This window comes from Oncorhynchus masou, chromosome 18 (genome assembly GCF_036934945.1).
Source record: "Oncorhynchus masou masou isolate Uvic2021 chromosome 18, UVic_Omas_1.1, whole genome shotgun sequence".
Classification (NCBI taxonomy): Eukaryota; Metazoa; Chordata; class Actinopteri; order Salmoniformes; family Salmonidae; genus Oncorhynchus; species Oncorhynchus masou.
Window position 1 is genome coordinate 9,333,486 of NC_088229.1, and position 19,953 is coordinate 9,353,438.

At 42.9% G+C, this 19,953-nt stretch overlaps 2 protein-coding genes across 2 annotated transcripts; both read right to left on the bottom strand.

The window, feature by feature from the left end:
• Positions 1-60: 60 nt before the first annotated feature.
• On the bottom strand, positions 61-11,136 carry LOC135503913 (pyridoxal phosphate homeostasis protein-like). The gene is made up of 8 exons (XM_064922099.1): positions 11,004-11,136; positions 7,737-7,844; positions 7,601-7,636; positions 7,441-7,516; positions 7,004-7,144; positions 1,062-1,204; positions 852-950; positions 61-706 (listed from the first exon to the last, which is right to left on the bottom strand). Exons 1-8 carry the CDS (start codon positions 11,091-11,093, stop codon positions 551-553), a joined length of 849 nt encoding a protein of 282 aa, XP_064778171.1. The 5' UTR covers positions 11,094-11,136; the 3' UTR covers positions 61-550.
• A 297-nt stretch (positions 11,137-11,433) lies between these two features.
• Positions 11,434-15,777, bottom strand: LOC135503915 (small nuclear ribonucleoprotein G). Its single transcript, XM_064922102.1, has 4 exons — positions 15,681-15,777; positions 12,264-12,286; positions 11,773-11,897; positions 11,434-11,638 (listed from the first exon to the last, which is right to left on the bottom strand). Exons 1-4 carry the CDS (start codon positions 15,710-15,712, stop codon positions 11,588-11,590), a joined length of 231 nt encoding a protein of 76 aa, XP_064778174.1. The 5' UTR covers positions 15,713-15,777; the 3' UTR covers positions 11,434-11,587.
• Positions 15,778-19,953: the final 4,176 nt, after the last annotated feature.

Here is a 19,953-nt window from a genome sequence, read left to right on the forward strand (position 1 = left end):
TTTATCAAGAATTTTAAACTAAGTATTTAACACCATATTGAATTGACTCACAATACCATCCATCATAAAGGGGGGGGTTATGTTTATTAAATCACAAGTATTTTTCCAGAAAAATAGGACATTTTACTATGTAAGATTCCCAATCACTGGGATATTCAAAACAGTGAAGAGTTCAGTATATTAATTATCAAAACATTTGCTAGATATAAACTCCATCTCTGCTTGACTCTCTGAATGATCGATATACTCTTATGTTATCGTGTTAAACGGTATCTATTGAATCTAGGGTTGGCACAAGATCGAGATATGAGCTATAGCTTCTTATATCCAACATCAATTGAGTAATGAGAATCTATGCCTAATGTGAGAAGTAGTTTAAAAATCTCAGTTTGTAAAGAAGATCGAATTCCTTCCAAAAACGCTCAAATGAATGGGCTCCGTAGAAATGAATTGAAAATCTAGATCAACCAAAGACATTTTTTCCCCCCGTTAATTCTCATAAAATACTGACTTCCTTTTCAGCCTGTTGTGAGTGTAGGAAGGAGAAACATCACTGTTCTGTCACAGTGAGACGCTCCATCTTCTTAGCTGCCTCTTCTGTCGGAACCTTTGACTTTCTCTCTGGACTGGGAGTGGGAGTGTTGGGATAATCCCTATTACCAAAAATAGTACTACCCACTCGAACGTTGGTTGAACCCACCTCAATCTAAAGGAGGAAATGAAAAAGAATACCTCAGAAGGGTATCATTTATACAAACAGCATGAGCATTCGAGTAGTAATGGGTAGCTAAATCAATATGTTAAGAACATATTGTATTAGCCATTAAGAAGGCGGAGACAGTGGAACTTACAGCGTGTTCAAAGTCCGTGGACATTCCCATACTAAGTTCTACATCCTCAAGGGGCAGCTGTAGACTGGCACACACTTCCTGTCGCCGACTCAGCAAAGCCTGGTTGGTGATGCACAACAGACACACTTATAGATCTTTACCAAAAACCTTAACATAAAACATTTTTTTAATTTAACTAGGCAAGTCAGGGTAATCAGAACAGACAAATACCTGAAAATCTGGGTTAGGGCCATCAGCTAGGTCGTAGCCATAGCGACCAATGGTCATGAGTCCAGAGAAGTGTAGGGCAGAGCATTTGGATAAAATGTGTTTCACTGTGTTCACTGTCTCACCAGGAGGCAGTCCATGTTTACCTAGAGGAGACAGAACGGTAGTTAGTGTGTCTGTCTGTCTGTCAGGCAGGTTGACGTTTATCGTCAGGAGTCTTACCCAGGAGGACAAGCGGGTTCCTCTAGATGGGCCAGTTGCAATTGGCTACATGGTAAACAAATAAAATACATGCGAAAACAAACATTTGCTTTTTGGTCTTAATTTAAAAAGGTGAATGGAAACACTTTAGGAAGTAAATCTAAGTAAAGAGATGTACTCAATCTACTAATACTAAACATGTTCATTTAACATAAAAAACATCTCTTATATTTAGTATTTTGATTGCCGACAAGGTTTATTTGAGCTATGGTCAGCGCGTCACAGGCAGGAACCAGCTAATTGTCTGGTATTGAGTTTTCACGCAGATAATTAATCGGAGAGAGAGAGAGGTTAGGTGCGGACAACGAAGATGGCAAAACCAAGTAGTAATTGAAATATGAACAGTACAGTGCCAGGCTGTATGAATTGGTTCAACAACAACAACAATCCCTTGGTAAACTACCATCGGCTGCCCAAGGAACCACAACTTTTGAAGAAGTGGCTCCATGTCCTGAAAAGGAAGGACGTGCCAGATTGAGCAAGCAGGATCTGCAGACAGCACTTTGCGGAGGCAGACTTCGCGATGAAGGGCACGTTCGATGCGGCAACCGGGAGTTTCCGAATGGAAAGGAGTCGTAATGCCTACGTTGAAGCCCTCTGCTTGCTCCTCCATTTGAAATTGAATGTTATGGTGTAGGGGTTACCGACCGACCATTCATCAACATCGCAAACTGTTGTTGACTAGGCTAGCGTTAGATGTCCCTGTATTTGCTGTGTGTGTTGACAAAGCATACAACACAGGTAGCTTGTTAACGCCAACTGATATATGAGGGTTTACTTGTCTTCACAAAACGTTTGTTTGTTTTCAGGATGACATCATCATGTTTTCATCCTGGATGAGACTGTGCATTAAGCAGAGGTGGTTCATGCAAATCTATGTTATTTCTAAAGGCTATTGTTTATTTCCAAGTATATGCAGTGATTCTTGAATATAACTAGAGCCAAATAGACGCCTTCATTTCTTTCTACCAACAGGAAGGAATGGTTAGTACAGTATGCCGAACGGACCCCTGGGTGCCAGAGTGGTCCTGTACTGCGGTGGAGAAGAGGTCCACCGGGACCATCGCCAAAGAGCTCGGGGTCCAGCTAGATTGCGCTCACAACCATCAGTATACAGCCGAATCCTGCCCCGATACACCACAGACAGAGATCAGTGAAGACCATAACCTGCTGTATGAACCCGAGAGCTCAGAATCACAATCACAGTGCCAAGGTGTTCTGAAAATGGAGAAGGGGCTGGCCATTCAACTGCGAATTCAAAAGATACACCCATCCATAAAGGAGTGGACGTGCTACCATGTCCCGGTTCTGTTGTTTCGACTCTCTCTCTCAGCCTATGAATGCTCAGCTATGAAAAGCCAACTGACATTTGCTCCTGAGGTGTTGAACTCTTGCACCATCTATAACCACTGTGGTTAGTAGTTCTTTTTTTTAATTTTTCACCCCTCCCCCCCAATTTCATTGTATCCAATTGGTAGTTACAGTCTTGTCTCATCGCTGCAACTCCCATACTGACTCAGGGGAGGCGAATGTTGAGAGCCATGCGTCCTCCGAAACACAACCCAACCAACCGCACTGCTTCTTGACAATTCCCATCCAACCCGGAAGCCAGCCGCACCAATGTGTCGGAGGAAACACCGCACACCTGGCGACCGTGTCATCGTGCTATGCGCTCGGCCCGCCACAGGAGTCGCGATGAGACGAGGATATCCCTACTGGCCAAACCCTCCCCAACCCGGACGACGCTGGGCCATTTGTTCGCTGCCCCATGGGCCTCCCGCTTGCGACAGAGCCTGGGCTCGAACCCACTGCGATGCAGTGCCGTAGACCACTGCGCCACTTGGGAGGCCTTGTGGTTAGTATATTAATGTAAAAAGGGCTTTTGTAAAATACATTTGATTGATTGTTTGCTGTGCTGGATATTCACTGTCTAAGTGATGGGACATGTTTATAGTATCTGTAACATATGTTGTTGCGTATTTAATCTGTAGTAGTAGAAACAATTACAAAGTGTCTCCCTGCTACTCTTTTGATAAGAAGCTGAGGGATGGGGCTGGAGAAATATAACCACTCTCAAATGCATAGACAGAGTTATAGATAGAATGACTGACCATCCATGACATCAACATTGTAATCCTGTTTCTATGATCTGTTGCCACTACCATGTACCCAGTTCACTTTTGTTAAAGACGTCTGCTAAATGGTATATATTATTAAAGTCTACGGCCCCCCAAAGAAATGCCACCCCACACCATGACTGACCCACCGCCAAACCGGTCATGCTGGAGGATGTTGCAGGTAGCAGAACATTCTCCATGGCGTCTCCAGACTCTGTCACGTCTGTCACATGTGCTCAGTGTGAACCTGCTTTAATCTGTGAAGAGCACAGGGTGCCAGTGGCGAATTTGCCAATCTTTGTGTTCTCTGGCAAATGCCAAACGTCCTGCACGGTGTTGGGCTGTAAGCACAACCCCCCACCTGTGGACGTCGGGCCCTCATACCACCCTCATGGAGTCTGTTTCTAACCGTTTGAGCAGACACATGCACATGTGTGGCCTACTGCTCCTCCTTGCACAAAGGCGGAGGTAGCGGTCCTGCTGCTGGGTTGTTGCCATCCTACAGCCTCCTCCACGTCTCCTGATGTACTGGCCTGTATCCTGGTAGCGCCTTCATGCTCTGGACACTACGCTGACAGACACAGCAAACCTTCTTGCCACAGCTCGCATTGATGTTCCATCCTGGATGAGCTGCACTACCTGAGCCGCTTGTGTGGGTTGTAGACTCCGTCTCATGCTACCACTAGAGTGAAAGCACCGCCAGCATTCAAAAGTGACCAAAACATCAGCCAGGAAGCATAGGAACTGAGAAGTGGTCTGTGGTCACCACCTGCAGAACCATTCCTTTTTGGGGGTGTCTTGCTCATTGCCTATAATTTCCACCTGTTGTCTACTCCATTTGCACAACAGCATGTGAAATTTATTGTCAATCGGTGTTGCTTCCTAAGTGGACAGTTTGATTTCACAGAAGTGTGATTGACTTGGAGTTACATTGTGTTGTTTAAGTGTTCCCTTTATTTTTTTGAGCAGTGCATAATGAGCATGTCACAGATTTCGTGAATCTGTCTGCGATTCGAACTCCGGTCGTCTAATTTAAAAAGGTAAACGTGTTACCATAGCGCCAAACAGCGCTGATAATAAACATCTTTATAGGATACTGATTATATATATTGAGCACCTACCTACTACTGATATTAACCTTATATTTATAATCAAGCAAAAGTTCACCAATTATTTAACTGGCATATCGGCTGCTGACTGGTTGAGTAACCTCTTCTACCAGGAGGTCCTTCATAAGGATTAATGACACGTCCAATACATACATCACCATCCAGACAGACTGACTGGAACCTCTGACCTGGATGTAATACATTACCATCCAGACAGACTGACAGGAACCTCTGACCTGGATGTAATAGTCACCATCCAGACAGACTGACAGGAACCTCTGACCTGGATGTAATACAGTCACCATCCAGACAGACTGACAGGAACCTCTGACCTGGATGTAATACAGTCACCATCCAGACAGACTGACAGGAACCTCTGACCTGGATGTAATACAGTCACCATCCAGACAGACTGACAGGAACCTCTGACCTGGATGTAATACAGTCACCATCCAGACAGACTGACAGGAACCTCTGACCTGGATGTAATACAGTCACCATCCAGACAGACTGACAGGAACCTCTGACCTGGATGTAATACAGTGGGATTTTGTGCTGTATCGCCACCATTTCTCTACGACACACACACTCATACTCGAGCCATTATCTGGCAGCATCCCCACTCACACCAGTTTGTGTTTGGCAAACCCTCTAGCTGAGGTGTTTCAGGCGGCATGTCTGTGTTGTTACTGCTACGAGAACAAACTCTGATCTGGCGCAACGATTGGCTCAAACATGAACGGCTTCAGTAGGTTTATTGGCTCCCTAACTAAAGTGATTTAATTCTCTGTTATGAACTCATTCTCAGTCTCGGAGCTACTCTGTAAATTCAGACATTTTGGGGAGTTCCAAAATCTTCTCTCCTGTCAGTGATGCAACAATGTCAATATGGAGATTTACAGTTATAGTTAGCTGACGTTCTCAATCCTGGTGTTTCCATTGCCCTTTAAGGTCAGGCATTAGGGTTAGCTGACGTTCTAAATCCTGGTGTTTCCATTCACCTTTAAGGTCAGGCATTAGGGTTAGCAGTGTGGTCGTGGTCAGGCATTAGGGTTAGCAGTGTGGTCGTGGTCAGGCATTAGGGTTAGCAGTGTGGTCGTGGTTAGGCATTAGGGTTAGCAGTGTGGTCGTGGTTAGGCATTAGGGTTAGCAGTGTGGTCGTGGTTAGGCATTAGGGTTAGCAGTGTGGTCAAGGTTAGGCATTAGGGTTAGCAGTGTGGTCATGGTTAGGCATTAGGGTTAGCAGTGTGGTCGTGGTTAGGCATTAGGGTTAGCAGTGTGGTCGTGGTCAGGCATTAGGGTTAGCAGTGTGGTCGTGGTCAGGCATTAGGGTTAGCAGTGTGGTCGTGGTCAGGCATTAGGGTTAGCAGTGTGGTCGTGGTCAGGCATTAGGGTTAGCAGTGTGGTCGTGGTCAGGCATTAGGGTTAGCAGTGTGGTCGTGGTCAGGCATTAGGGTTAGCAGTGTGGTCGTGGTCAGGCATTAGGGTTAGCAGTGTGGTCGTGGTCAGGCATTAGGGTTAGCAGTGTGGTCGTGGTCAGGCATTAGGGTTAGCAGTGTGGTTGTGGTCAGCATTAGGGTTAGCAGTGTGGTTGTGGTCAGGCATTAGGGTTAGCAGTGTGGTTGTGGTCAGGCATTAGGGTTAGCAGTGTGGTTGTGGTCAGGCATTAGGGTTAGCAGTGTGGTTGTGGTCAGGCATTAGGGTTAGCAGTGTGGTTGTGGTCAGGCATTAGGGTTAGCAGTGTGGTTGTGGTTAGGCATTAGGGTTAGCAGTGTGGTTGTGGTCAGGCATTAGGGTTAGCAGTGTGGTTGTGGTCAGGCATTAGGGTTAGCAGTGTGGTTGTGGTCAGGCATTAGGGTTAGCAGTGTGGTTGTGGTTAGGCATTAGGGTTAGCAGTGTGGTTGTGGTCTGGCATTAGGGTTAGCAGTGTGGTTGTGGTTAGGCATTAGGGTTAGCAGTGTGGTTGTGGTCAGGCATTAGGGTTAGCAGTGTGGTTGTGGTTAGGCATTAGGGTTAGCAGTGTGGTTGTGGTCAGGCATTAGGGTTAGCAGTGTGGTTGTGGTCAGGCATTAGGGTTAGCAGTGTGGTTGTGGTCAGGCATTAGGGTTAGCAGTGTGGTTGTGGTTAGGCATTAGGGTTAGCAGTGTGGTTGTGGTCAGGCATTAGGGTTAGCAGTGTGGTTGTGGTTAGGCATTAGGGTTAGCAGTGTGGTTGTGGTCAGGCATTAGGGTTAGCAGTGTGGTTGTGGTTAGGCATTAGGGTTAGCAGTGTGGTTGTGGTTAGGCATTAGGGTTAGCAGTGTGGTTGTGGTCAGGCATTAGGGTTAGCCTCTCTGCAGAGCTGCCTTTAGTACATGAGCCATCTCAATACATGTTTCCAGTACATGAGCCATCTCAACAAATGCCTCCAGTACATGAGCCATCAATAAAACCCAACCTGTGTGTGTGTGTACACTTACTTTCCTCCCCACTGGTGTTGATCTGAACCATGATCTTTAACTTCTGCGTACTAGCTGCTCCTAACCTCTGCCAGGAGCTGTTCACCTTGTCGGCCAACTTGGCTGAGTCCACAGTCTCCACCATGAACAGGTTTGGTACACCTATGGGATGTGTGTGAGTAGAATTAAGATCTGTCGGCTCTACTAAAGGTTTCTATGGACACGTGTTCAAAGCTTGACAAAGACCGATTTTGAGGTGGAAAGATGAAACATATCAGGTTTTTAAAAAAAAAGTATTTTTAATTTTTAATGTGTGAGTAGATTGACGGGTTTTGGGAGACATGCAAGTTGATGTTGAAAGCGCTAAATATAGAGGCCTTTGGTGCACCTGAGCAGAACACTACACTATTAAAAATATGAAACACAAAACATAACATGTTTCACAAGATGTAACTTACCCAAAAGTTTGTTGACATTATTCTTCTGTAAATGGCCAATAAAATGCCACTCGATTTCTGGGCATGATTCTAAAATCTACATTAGGACATAAATAAATATTTTTAACGGATGTCGGATAGACATGTCATGAGATGAAGAATAATGTGACTTCAAACCAACCTGAGGATTTGATGCTTTATTCACAAGTTCATTCACCTAAAAGTCAAAATAAAAAGTTTAAAAAACCCACCAATGTCGTAACACTAGCAATAAAAGTGATGTGTAACTGTATAACATGTTCAATACAAATACTCACATAGTTTTCACCAAAATTGCGATGCCCTTTTCGGTATGCCTCGATCACCATGTCAGGTGGTTTGGTCTTACTTACGGCTACCAGGCGGGGCGGCACCGCAGGCAACGTCTTGAATGGGAGAGCAGAGGAAAAAGAAGAGCCATATAATATATGGTGAATAAATGAATGGATGTGTGGATGACATCATCATAGACAAAGGGATAGTCACATCTTGATAAACTACTTCAGAACAGTCCAGTACATATCTGGTGCTCCTTCAGGAGGGCATATTGGGGGAACAATATGGAACGAAGAGAAATAGATGGTGTAGACAATGAAGAATTGTGCTCGCTGGCATTAGGGTTAGCAGTGTGGTCAAGTTTAGGCATTAGGGTTAGCAGTGTGGTCAAGGTTAGGCATTAGGGTTAGCAGTGTGGTCAAGGTTAGGCATTAGGGTTAGCAGTGAGGTCAAGGTTAGGCATTAGGGTTAGCAGTGAGGTCAAGGTTAGGCATTAGGGTTAGCAGTGAGGTCAAGGTTAGGCATTAAGGTTAGCAGTGAGGTCAAGATTAGGCATTAGGGTCAGCGGTGTGGTCAAGATTAGGCATTAGGGTTGGCAGTGTGGTCAAGGTTAGGCATTAGGGTTTGCTGTGGCAACGTTTACAACACTACCCAGATATACTGTCCAAATGCACTTATTTTAGCCTGCTGAAATTTCCTTACAAGATGACAACCTGTCATTGAAATCGGATATGGTTGTCTGCGTCTGTCCATGCAGTTGGATATTATGTCGCGTTAGTCGTGTCAGAAATGAGTTCAAATGAACTCAAATTATTAGTGAGATATCCGATGGGTTGATCGATTCGCTTCTCATCGCTCATCTTTAACACAATGGAAAAATATGATTTATTATTTAAATATTTTAAGTGCGTGGGCTACGGCAAGAAACCAAATGGTGCAGTTTCAGGCCATGTGGAGGAAAATGATGCGGGCGCTGGAGATGTGGGTGGAGGCTAGTGGGTCTGGGCAGGTGTGATGTAGCTGTCGTTTGTATGTGTATGTTCTGTATTGTTTATCAAATATAAAATTAAATCAATATTTAATAATGCTGCGTTAATGTCGGAAACTCGGGACCCCCGAGTTCAAGTTTACGTGCGCACAGTATTTCCAGATAGTAGCTAATATCCCGCTTCAGGTCTTATTTGGGATAAGATGTTTGGATGCACCTTTCATATCCCGCTCACGAGTATCCCTTTATCCGTGACTAAACAGAATATTCCTAATATGGGTTAAATAGTAATTTAAATATGGACAGTCTTTAGATCTATGACCTTTCACATGTATCCTAACTCTTGCAGAATGATATATTTCTTGCAGTAAAAATTATACAACAAAATGTTAATTTTGTCTCAGGAAGAGAGTGGAGAATTATGATTTATTACTTTCAGCATCTCTTGAGAAAATGCGAATTCGGTGTAGTGTTATCTTTGACTCTTATGCAAGCAGACAGTATTTCAACCACATAAAATATGCAGCCAAGACGAACTGAAGTCTTATCAGAAACGTGTTTTATCATTTTCTCAACTTTCCATTTCATTAAAACCGGTCAAACTGATAACATTTGGACATTTTCCACAGGATCAATCTTTCCAGTGTTTTTGCGTTCTCCCCAATTACTAATGCATTAATTATATCAATGCAATATATTATTTTGGTGAGCACTACTTTATTTAGTCTTCTGGGGCAACAAGTTATGACAGAAGACAAGATACATGTAAAAATGGCCTACCAATTATAATATAGCCTACCAAATGTCTGAAATTATAAATTGAAAGTGGCCTAAATTACGGTTGAATGTAGCCAGAAGCATATACGGTGATGTACGGAGTACCAACAAAATACATTATGGAATTATGGTGTATCGAACTGCGCACGTAGCCTACAAAGTGATTTGCTTGACAATCAGGCGAATATTTTTTTTTCTAAACACTCATGACGTTAAACTGAGCCGTATCAGACCGCCTGCGAAAAACAGCAGTAAATGTGGTAAGATGTTTGCATGCCACGGTATCCCATCTAAGATCAGCATATCCCATGCATCTTATCCGAGTTTCTCATAACCGGGATACAAGCTTCTGGGGGTTAGTGTAAACGTGATATGTTTATATGTGTCAAGTCAAAAACAGAATACTTGAGTATCCCGAATAACGGGATATTGGTGTGCATGTAACGTGGTCATTGACCTCCACACAGAAAGTCCTTGCTTGGTGGGCTAAACAACAAAAAAGCGCCACCTGCTGGATGGAGATAGATTTTCCGTCGAGTTGGGCATCTCTTCCTCTCTGGTATTACCTAACGGCTGGGAAAATCAACCTTAGACGATGGTGCAGTTTCTAAACCCAGAGGCGTAACACCGCAACACTTCCGGGAACGCTTGCGAAACATACCAAATTTACCAGGCCGGGGTTTGATAAGTCAATGAGAAGTGAACAATTATTCCTTAGTTAATTTTCTCGAAATTTAAAAAGACAACCTAGATTCGAGCCAATATCTTAAATAATGTAGTTGAACATGTTATTAACTCCAACCTCGTGAAAGTGTTTTTCCCCCCCGTCAAAAACAACTTCAAATCAACATCAACTTTACAAATATATCGAAAGGGGTGCCTTTGAGTTGACGGCCTACACATGCGCAGTTCGGCGCGATACAACCGTTGTGACCCAATGACGTGTATCTACGCATGAGATTAGATGGCCAACGTCAGCACGACATCGCCTACAAGTGTCATCGGGGATTTCTATTTGGAGAAGCAATTTTAGGATCTCTACATTACTGTGTTTGGTGCAGATCTAGCGCTCACGATCATAGGCTGCCTAGACTAGTTCAATTGTATTGGGATGGTGTCGATTGAACCAATACAAACGTTAATTCAATTACTAAACAGGTGTGCACGGAAGTTGATCGAATAAATGTTTTGCAATACTTACGAAACATTGACGTTAACAACATGATAGTGGAATAATCACTGCAGCAGCAGCGAGCAGATCGTGTACAACCCTCCGCGTGGTACAGAGATGGTTCAAAAGAGTTGGCTTCACGGGCCATGTGATAGGAAAGCGCTAAATTTGTTAGCTAATTAGGTGATATCAAAATGCAATGTGCATTTTATGGTGTAACGTCTCAAAGGTTGAGGTGTTTTGCCTGACATACAACTGGTCCACCCCCGCTTTTAAATATGATAATTTCGCACGACTCTAAAGTAGATACGGGCTCTTCCCAACTTGACTTACCTTGGGGCGACGTGCCGCCGCTTGATTTACCCTGTCTACCACCGCGTGTAACGCTTTTCCAACCTCCTCCGACATTCCTACTTTCCACATACCCTCAATACACTGTGCAACCAATGGTAGAGACCGGCTCTGCGTAATCAACACAAACGTGATCAACCCGTCAAAATAAAAGTCCTTTCTCTACCATAGAAAGCCTGTGTGAAGTGAGACGGCGACCCCTTGTGTTGACTGCAGAGAAATCAACCGCGTCCATTAATTGTAGTCACGTGTGTAAAGAAAGGTGAGAAATTGGGGCAGTCAGTAACACGAATTTATTAGGGATAATAGCCTCAACGTTTGAATAGATATCACCTAACTATAATTTTACCTTTAAATGTAATCAATCAAGTGCTTGAAACATGTAGAGGTAAAAAACACATTTGCGCAAAAATAAAAACAAAATACCCAGTTTATTCACAAGATTTCAAAATTAAAACATTTCCAACTGAAATATCTGTCTAAACGTATCAAATACATAATATATCAACAGGAAAAACAAAAACAAGGAAATCCACTTCTTTCAAGCCGTTCTGTCATCCCCGCCCTCATACTCTCTCAAGTGCCTCCAACATGATGATGCTGTTTCCTCTGATTACCTACAGAAAGTAAACAACAACAAAAAATGATTTTCATGCATAAAAAAGTGTGGTGACATTGATGAATAAAAACTAAATGTGTCTGTCCCCAGAGGTAGTGTGTAAATGTAGTTGACAACGCCGTTGGTACTGACCACCATGCCTATGGTGTTCTGTATTCCCCCAGGGGCCATCTCCAAGCAATCATCCATCACCAAGTTCATGAAGGGGTCAAAACCTCGCAGGACTCCTTGGACCTGCCTGCCACCATTCAGCTTCACTGAGGAACAAGACGTAGAACTTTGAAGACCCGGGGTGCATTAATTACACAGCTTCTGTTCCAAAAAGTTTCATAAAAATGCTAGCAAAGTGAACAGGGAAGGACATACCAGAATTTGTCCGCTAGAAACTCTCCGTTTGGACTAATGATTACACCCGTGGACAACATTTCAACAACAGTAATAATGAGGCAAGCCAGATTGGAGACACATTCTATGTCAGTCCTTGAAGTTATGGCTAAGAAATTGTAAATTGGGTTTGTCAATTCATGTAATCAAAGCCTTGGTTGGCTTTGCATGCAAATAGATAATTAGCAATTTGTCAATTCAACTCGGCAGAACCATCGATATTCAGAATCAGTACTCACGAGAAAGCTTCTTGTCCATGAACCTGAAATTAGCAGAAAACATATTATTATTTGCTAATAAAGATAGTTACACCACAAACTGTATGGCCATACCAGAGAGGGATTGGCTATGTGGGAGTGTGCCAGACTAGCTCTGGTCCACACACATACGTCTGATTTGCACAACGAGCTGCATGGTCATTTTTTAAATTGAACCTTTATTGAACGAGGCAAGTCAGTTAAGATCAAATTCTTATGATGGCCTTACCCCAGCCAAACCCTCCCCTAACATGGACGACGCTGGGCCAATTGTGCCCCATGGGACTCCCGATCACGGCCAGTTGTGATACAGCCCAGGATCAAACCAGGGCCTGTAGTGACACCTCTAGCACTGAGATGCAGTGCCTTAGACCACTGCGCCACTCAGGAGCCCCTCAAACCTCAAAACCCGTGGTGATAAAATATTAGCAATGTTACTGTGCAACGTAGACTTTCTATTTTCTACAGAGATCGCAAAACAATTCATATGTTGATGTAGAGCCCATCAGTGTTGGTAAAAATACATTGTTTTTTTTGTTCTTCAGTTTCCGTCTCAAAGAGCACCAACACGTACACTAACCATGAGCCTTGTGGTCACTATCGTCCAATCACAGAGCAGATAGAAGTCATGTGATCTGTTAGCGATCACGTGACTTGTATCTGCTCTGTGCTTGGACAAAACAGACAGCAATGCTGTATTGGATGATTAGTTTGTTTGCCAACTAGCTCTGGTAGGTACAGAGTCTTGACTTTTCTTTCATATTACTTTTTTTTTTAAATGCGATTTCTTATCTTTTGTATTAATGCTTCACCCCGGAGATTGATATACCTATTCAACGTTAAGAACCACGTGTTTTTGTATGAAAAAAATGAGTGGGTGTCTCAGTTCCGGAACCTTAACTGCGGAAAGAGGAGTGCAGCCAGGTCGGAGCTTTAGGACCTGTCGTGTAAATTCTTACACAGGGACACTCGAAGTCATTATTAAATGAGTCATTGTTTATTTGTCAGCGCGCTGGAGGTTCCAACTAAGTCAATGCACCATATTACATGTTCATTGGGAGCTCTGCAGCTGTCTTATATACGGCTATACACAGACAAGTTATATTTGCATGATTTAGCATAATTAATTAATCATTACTGGGTTTTTTTCATTCATGTGAATGACCAATACTGTTTCATAACATGTGACAGACTTCTCCTCTCTAACCTAACCTTGAAACTGAGATATTTTTGTTCGTTCTCAAAACAAGGTCTGGGCATACTGCGAAATTGCAGCTATTGATAGTGAGGATTTGTACAGTCAGCCACTTGCATGAACACAGAAATTAGTTATAAGTTATAAGAAAAGCACAAATATTAAAATTCCATTACACACGCACACAAAGATAAAGGGTGGAATCATAATGCCGATTCTATAGCAACATGTTACTCATATTATATTATTTAAAACCCATGCAAATTTTCAATTAAGCATGTAACAAAACAAAATATTAATGTATAAAATTTTAAAAAAGTAAATAGAAAACACGTCAACTATAGTTGCAAACAAAAATAAGTATAGGCCTAAAATACTAATATATATATAACGAACCTGGGTTTATAAGCACGGAAATGGACTCTGCCGCTTGAGTATGATTTTGGGGCAGAGTCGACAGCGAGCTGGACTTCGGGCTAGAAGGTTGAGGGTTCGAGGCCTGCTCCCTGCCTGTTTCATTACAATACATATCTATTTTTTGGGGGCTTGCCTGTTTTGCATGTTATTTTGGCATTAATACGTGTACATATCAATTTGCATGTGGTACCTTGGGTTGAGTGTTGGCACCAACTCACGAAACCCCCGTTTCCCCGACCGTGTAAATTGGGGCCATGTCTTTGCAGATGTAAGTTGTAACTGCAGCTGTTATCTCCTTCCATCTTCATGGTTTCTTGCTGTGTGCCGCGGGCAAAAGCCTCTTGCAGCGTCTGAGACGGGGGTTTGTTTTGAGCGACTGTACTTTTTTGGGTCTCATCCGTAGACTCTTTCCGTTCTGTTTCACATGATTCTTGCGTAGGTGGTAAAAGAGGTTAGTGGTGTTTGAGCCTGCTGCATATTTTGTAGAGGACAGTTTTCTGGTCCGTGTCAGACTTTTCATACCCAAGCTACGTCCATGAGACCGAAGTTGCCCCTTTTTTAGGTACGGTCTCCGTGCTCTGCGTCACGTTCACTCTCCTCCGTGTTTGTTTGTGCAAAGCGTTATCCAATTGACTAAAAATATTGCCGTAAAGAGTGATTTGTGACACAAAATAAATTATACAGCATAATATGAAACGATAAGACATTTTTCTATCGTCACACAATGTATATCATCCAGCCCTACATTGGATGAATATAAAATGTAAATATCTTTGGCCTCAGCTACATTTGAATAATTGTATGGATGTTTTGTGCACAAAGGTGATGACTAAAGTGTCTTAATAGGACATTTCAAATGTGACTGTGTATGAAAATTTTCTTTCTGGGTCAGGCTTCAGTTAAACTGCAGTAACGAAAACAAAAAAACGTCGAAACCGTGCTTTTAGACCAGAGCCCCCTGGGTTGACTCCTCACCACCACCAGAGGCTGAGCGGCCCAATTCGGTGGAAATCCACCAAACAAGGGTTTTTTGTAATTTTGTATACACTTAAATTATTACGAGTGTACTGATATCAGTAGGACACGTGACATCCTGGCAACTTTGAGAAAAAAAAAAACACTTTATAGCAGAGTTTCCTCGAGATGGCTATGCATATTAAAGGATTTGAGGCTAATATCATATCGTCTTTCCATTGAATACAAGCGGGTTCACGTCAACAACACGAACATTCAAAATAAGATTACAATACTGTATCCACCAATCCAAAGGAAGGATGGACGGAGAGACATGTATCTTGTCAGTATATCCATAATCTTTCCAACCACCATTGAACATGAAGCCGGACACTAACCCACATGTGGGGGACTCCTTTAACTACGACTGAGCGCAGAGCGTCGTGCAATGGGACCAGAACGAGCCTACCACAAGATTAATAAACCAAAAACAGAGACCCCACCCATTAAAAAAACACGTTCGTTTGTAAAACATGATTTAAAAAAAAAATCATATTCACTGTAAATGTTTGCATGGTTTAACTAGCTGACATTTTCATTCATTAAGTTAGTTAGCAATTTGACTAGCCGCACAACAGCAGCTAGCTAACGTTACCGACTACCGGTAGCTTTGTTGGCTAGCGCGTAGCTAATCATGTTAGCTTGCAAGGCACATGATCTACAATGGACCGTGAAATACGGTAATATTGGCAATATGTACATTGTTACGTCATGCCAGTAAAGCGAATTGAAATATGATCGTAGACCAAATGTGTATTAAAAAAGGAACTCACTTTTTCAACTCTGGTGGGTGTGCTTTACTCATGTTTCTTTTTGTAGTGGTTCCTTCAGTTCGTGAAAAAGCGGAAAGAATGCGCAACAAGCCGAACCGGAAACAGTCATGCAGACTTCCTCTAACATAAGTGGGCACATCGCCGCCTACTGACTAGATGGAATTGCAGCCTGTTTTTACTCTTCGTATACACACGGTGTACAAAACATTGAGAACATATTCCTTACCAGTGACTTGCCATGTTGAATTCTGTAACAACACGAATGGAGTAAACACAAAACATTTTCATGGGAGAATACTTTTAATGAGGTATGTTCTAAGAAAAGTTTGCTAACTCGGATACAAAGGCACTTTCCTAAGTTGAAACCTAAAATCCTTTTTAAAAATAACATTTGACATTCTTTTAATATTTTATTCTATATATTTTTTTTTACAAAACAGCAGAAAATTGATAACCTGGTACACCAATTGCTAACAAACAATTGCAGGAAGGTTGCTATCACTGCTTGTTTTGCATAATAATATCCAAGACAAAGCTTCTTCCAGAGAAAATGAACCTGTTATGTCACATTGCTAGACGGCCTTTAGTGGCTCCATGAGTATGCATATATCTCTCTCTCACACACACACACACACACACACACACACACACACACACACACACACAGGTAAATAATCATGAAATTGATGCTAAACCAGTGTCACACTTACAAGTACAATGCCATCAAGAGTTGAAAAAAAAATCACATTAAATGGAAATATGGTCTTCTTCTGAGTCATCAAATCAAAACCTGTCAATATTATAGTAAACTATATCACTGTCCATTCCAACTTCTATGTTACATAAAAAATACTTTATTTAAAAGCTTTTTGAAACCACATCTTAGGCCATGTTATTTGTAACAGTGCAGTTAATATTGCAACCCAGATTTGTTGGAAGTTGAATTGGGTTGTTTATAAAGATTGAAAGTAATATATTTCAATGCTCCAGCAACATGCTAAATTAGGTCTTGCGTATATTAATTTCATTTAAACTAAATCAACAAATGGATGGTTGGATCTGATTTGTGATGGGATATAAAATGTAGAAATCAAGAATTAACATGACGAGGATATAGGCCTAGGAAGATTGTGTCTACATCGCTTCCAGTGTACCATTGTTGGTCAGTCACAAAAGGTATCAGACAACACACACATTTTTGTTGTTTCAATGTATTGTTGCAACTGGAATGGCATGTTGACACGAGTTACATCCAAACAACTATTCTGGCGAGTGGTCTAAATATTTCACACTTTAAAATGTACATGTACACATAATATTCTCTTGGGAACTCAGTACAGCTTGTTAAAAAAAAAAGAAGAGTATATCATCTCAGATTTTGCCATCAGTGTCTGAATAGCTCCTCTCCTCATCGCCACTGACAACGAGGTGATCTTGGCAGTGTTGTAAGAAAGTGGCCAGTGTTAGAAAAGCCTTCAAGCAGGGCACACAATGGTAGGCCCTCCGAAGCTTGGCCCCAGGCTTCTTAGAGATACTCATGCCCTGACTGCACACGCTGCAGTGTCTCATACTCCCTGTCGGCTGATGCAACTCCTCATGCTCCTTCAGGGCAGACTGCAAAGAAAACACCTCAGCACAAGACGGGCAAGGAAACTCTCCCTCTTCCTCTTTCATGGGAATTTTCTTTGGTCTCCCTCTGCTCACCTTGACCAAAGTTCCTCTCATCTTCCGTGATAGGTTGCTTTTAGTCTTTTTTGGCATCTTCTCAGCTAACTTGGGCTCCTTGGCTGCTTTCCCAACCTGCTGAACATGGCTTGGTGGTTCTTGACTATGATTCTTGACGTGTGCTTTAAGTGACAAATGGTGCAAGAACACTTTACCACAAACATCACATGGGTAAGTCTCTCTTTTCCTCCGCTTGCTAATCAGTGGCCTTGGATCTCTTCTGATATCCTTCTCTCTGCTGTGGGATTCTTGTCTGTGCAAGTACAGCTTGGCAGTGCTTGGGAAGACCCTGTCACAGGAACGACAGGAGAGGAGTTGACTCTTCTGCTTGGATTTTCTATTTACCCCATTTGTGCCTCCTTTTGGCGGGATATACTTAGAGATACTCCACTCCTTCTGATGTGAGGATCGCTGATGGCAGGCAAGGCCAGCCCCTGAGCGAAAGCTCTTGGAGCAAAGTGGGCATTGGTTTGGCCTGTCAGGAACTGGAGCACTAGTGGCATCAGGGGAAGGAGAGTCCGAGGGGGGAGAGTCAGGGAGAGAAGAGTCAGACAGGGCAGATTCAGGCGAGGGAGAGTCAGCAGGAGGGCTGACAACCTTTGCAGTTCGTGAGGCAGATTTACTACAGCCAGCCTGCTGATGGTGAAGCAGCGCTTGCTTTTGGCTAAAGCTTTTACCACACGGAGCACAGGCATATGATCTACTATCATGATGGTGGGACTGGTGATGAAGGGACTTATCCTGGACACTCTGAGAGTCTGAGGTTGAAGCCTTGCATGCATTGCATGGAGCATCTAGCTGAGGTTTACCACAACAGACCTGACAAGGGGCTGCATCATGAATACACTTGTGCAACTGCAAAGAGGATAGGAGAGAGAACTCCTTGCCACAGGAAAGGCATCGGTGACGCTTAGGTAAGGCATGTTCTCCCTGCTGGTGGTGCAATAACTCGGCCATGTCAGAGAATCCCTGACCGCACTCTGCACACACACACGGACACACATCGGGCAGTAGTTGGTTTTGGCTTTTACTCTCTTGCTTTTGTGCCACAAGTTTTGCCAGCTTTGTTAGCGCGTCTGATGCAGGCTTAGTCCGAGCAAATGACTCCTGAACTCTTGTTGTGTTCCAACTGCAGGGAACTGCATCCATCTTCAACCAAGGCACCTAGTTGGAGGTACAGAGGACAGTCTATTAGACACGTTAATGAATAAAGTAAATATAGGAAATTCATCATCCTAATACACGGGAAAACGTAGCTATAACCTACAAAACATTTCCTTGTCCTCTCTTTTTATAGTACAATGGTTGGCTGCAGAGTCGGCTGTACATTTGTCACCCTCTGTAGCTCAGTTGGTAGAGCATGGTGCATGCACCGTGGTGGGTTCGATTCCCGAGACCACCCATGCGTGCACGCATGACTGTAATTCGCTTTGGATAAAAGTGTCTGCTACATTTCATATATAAATCCCTTAACTACCTACGGCGTCTCGCATCTCAAACTATAGCAGGTACTGAAAATGTGGTAGTTGAGTATTTAACAAAGTCTACACGCAGTGGTAATAAAACAAATAGCAGGAAATCGCTATAACGTTAGCTAGTTGTGTTAGCTAGCTAGCTAAACAAGACCGAATGTTAAAAGTACTCCTACAACGAAATGAGCGTACCTTTTTTGTCAAACAAACTTGAACACAGGCAACATATTCGTTTCCAACAAGTGTAGAAGTAATTTTTCAAGAGAAGTACTTGGCTAACGTTACCAAAACTTTGTTTTCATTTCCATGTAGCACCGTTGCCATGTGTTCCAAAGTGAAGCCAAGTTGTTTGTGTACTTTGAGTTTAGATAAGACTACAAAACCTAGCATTCTGGTACTTCCGTTTCCACCAATGAGTCATTCAAGAACACGAACGGGTTCAGGAAAGTTGGTAATGTTAGAGAACAACCCAATGATGTAATGTACATATAGGTAGGGGTAAAGTGACTATACATAGATAATAAACAGCGAGTAGCAGCAGGGTAAAAATGTGTGTGTGTGTGGGGGGGGGGGGGGTAGTCCGGTGCGAATAGTCCAGTTAGACATTTAATTAGCTGTTCAGCGGTCTTATGGCTTTGAGGGAAGAAACTGTTTAGGAGCCTTTTGGTCCGAGGCTTGGAGCTCCGGAGACAACAGTCTATGACTTGGGTGGCTGGAGTCTTTGGCATTTTTTAGGGCCTTCCTTTGACACCACTCAGTATATAGTGGTAGGTAGCCTAGTGGTTAGAGCGTTGGACTAGTAACTAAACGGTTGCAAGATTGAATCCCTGAGCTGACAAGGTAAAACAAATCTGTTGTTCTGCCCTGAACAAGGCAGTTAACCCACTGTTCTTAGGTTGTCATTGAAAATAAGAATTTGTTCTTATCTGACTTGCCTAGTTAAATAAAGGTAAAAAATAAATAGGTCCTGGATGGTAAGAGCTTGGCCCCAGTGTTGTACTGGACTGTACACCCTACCCTCTGTAGAGGCTGGGCAGTTGCCATATTAGGCTGTGATGCAACCAGTGATGCTCTTG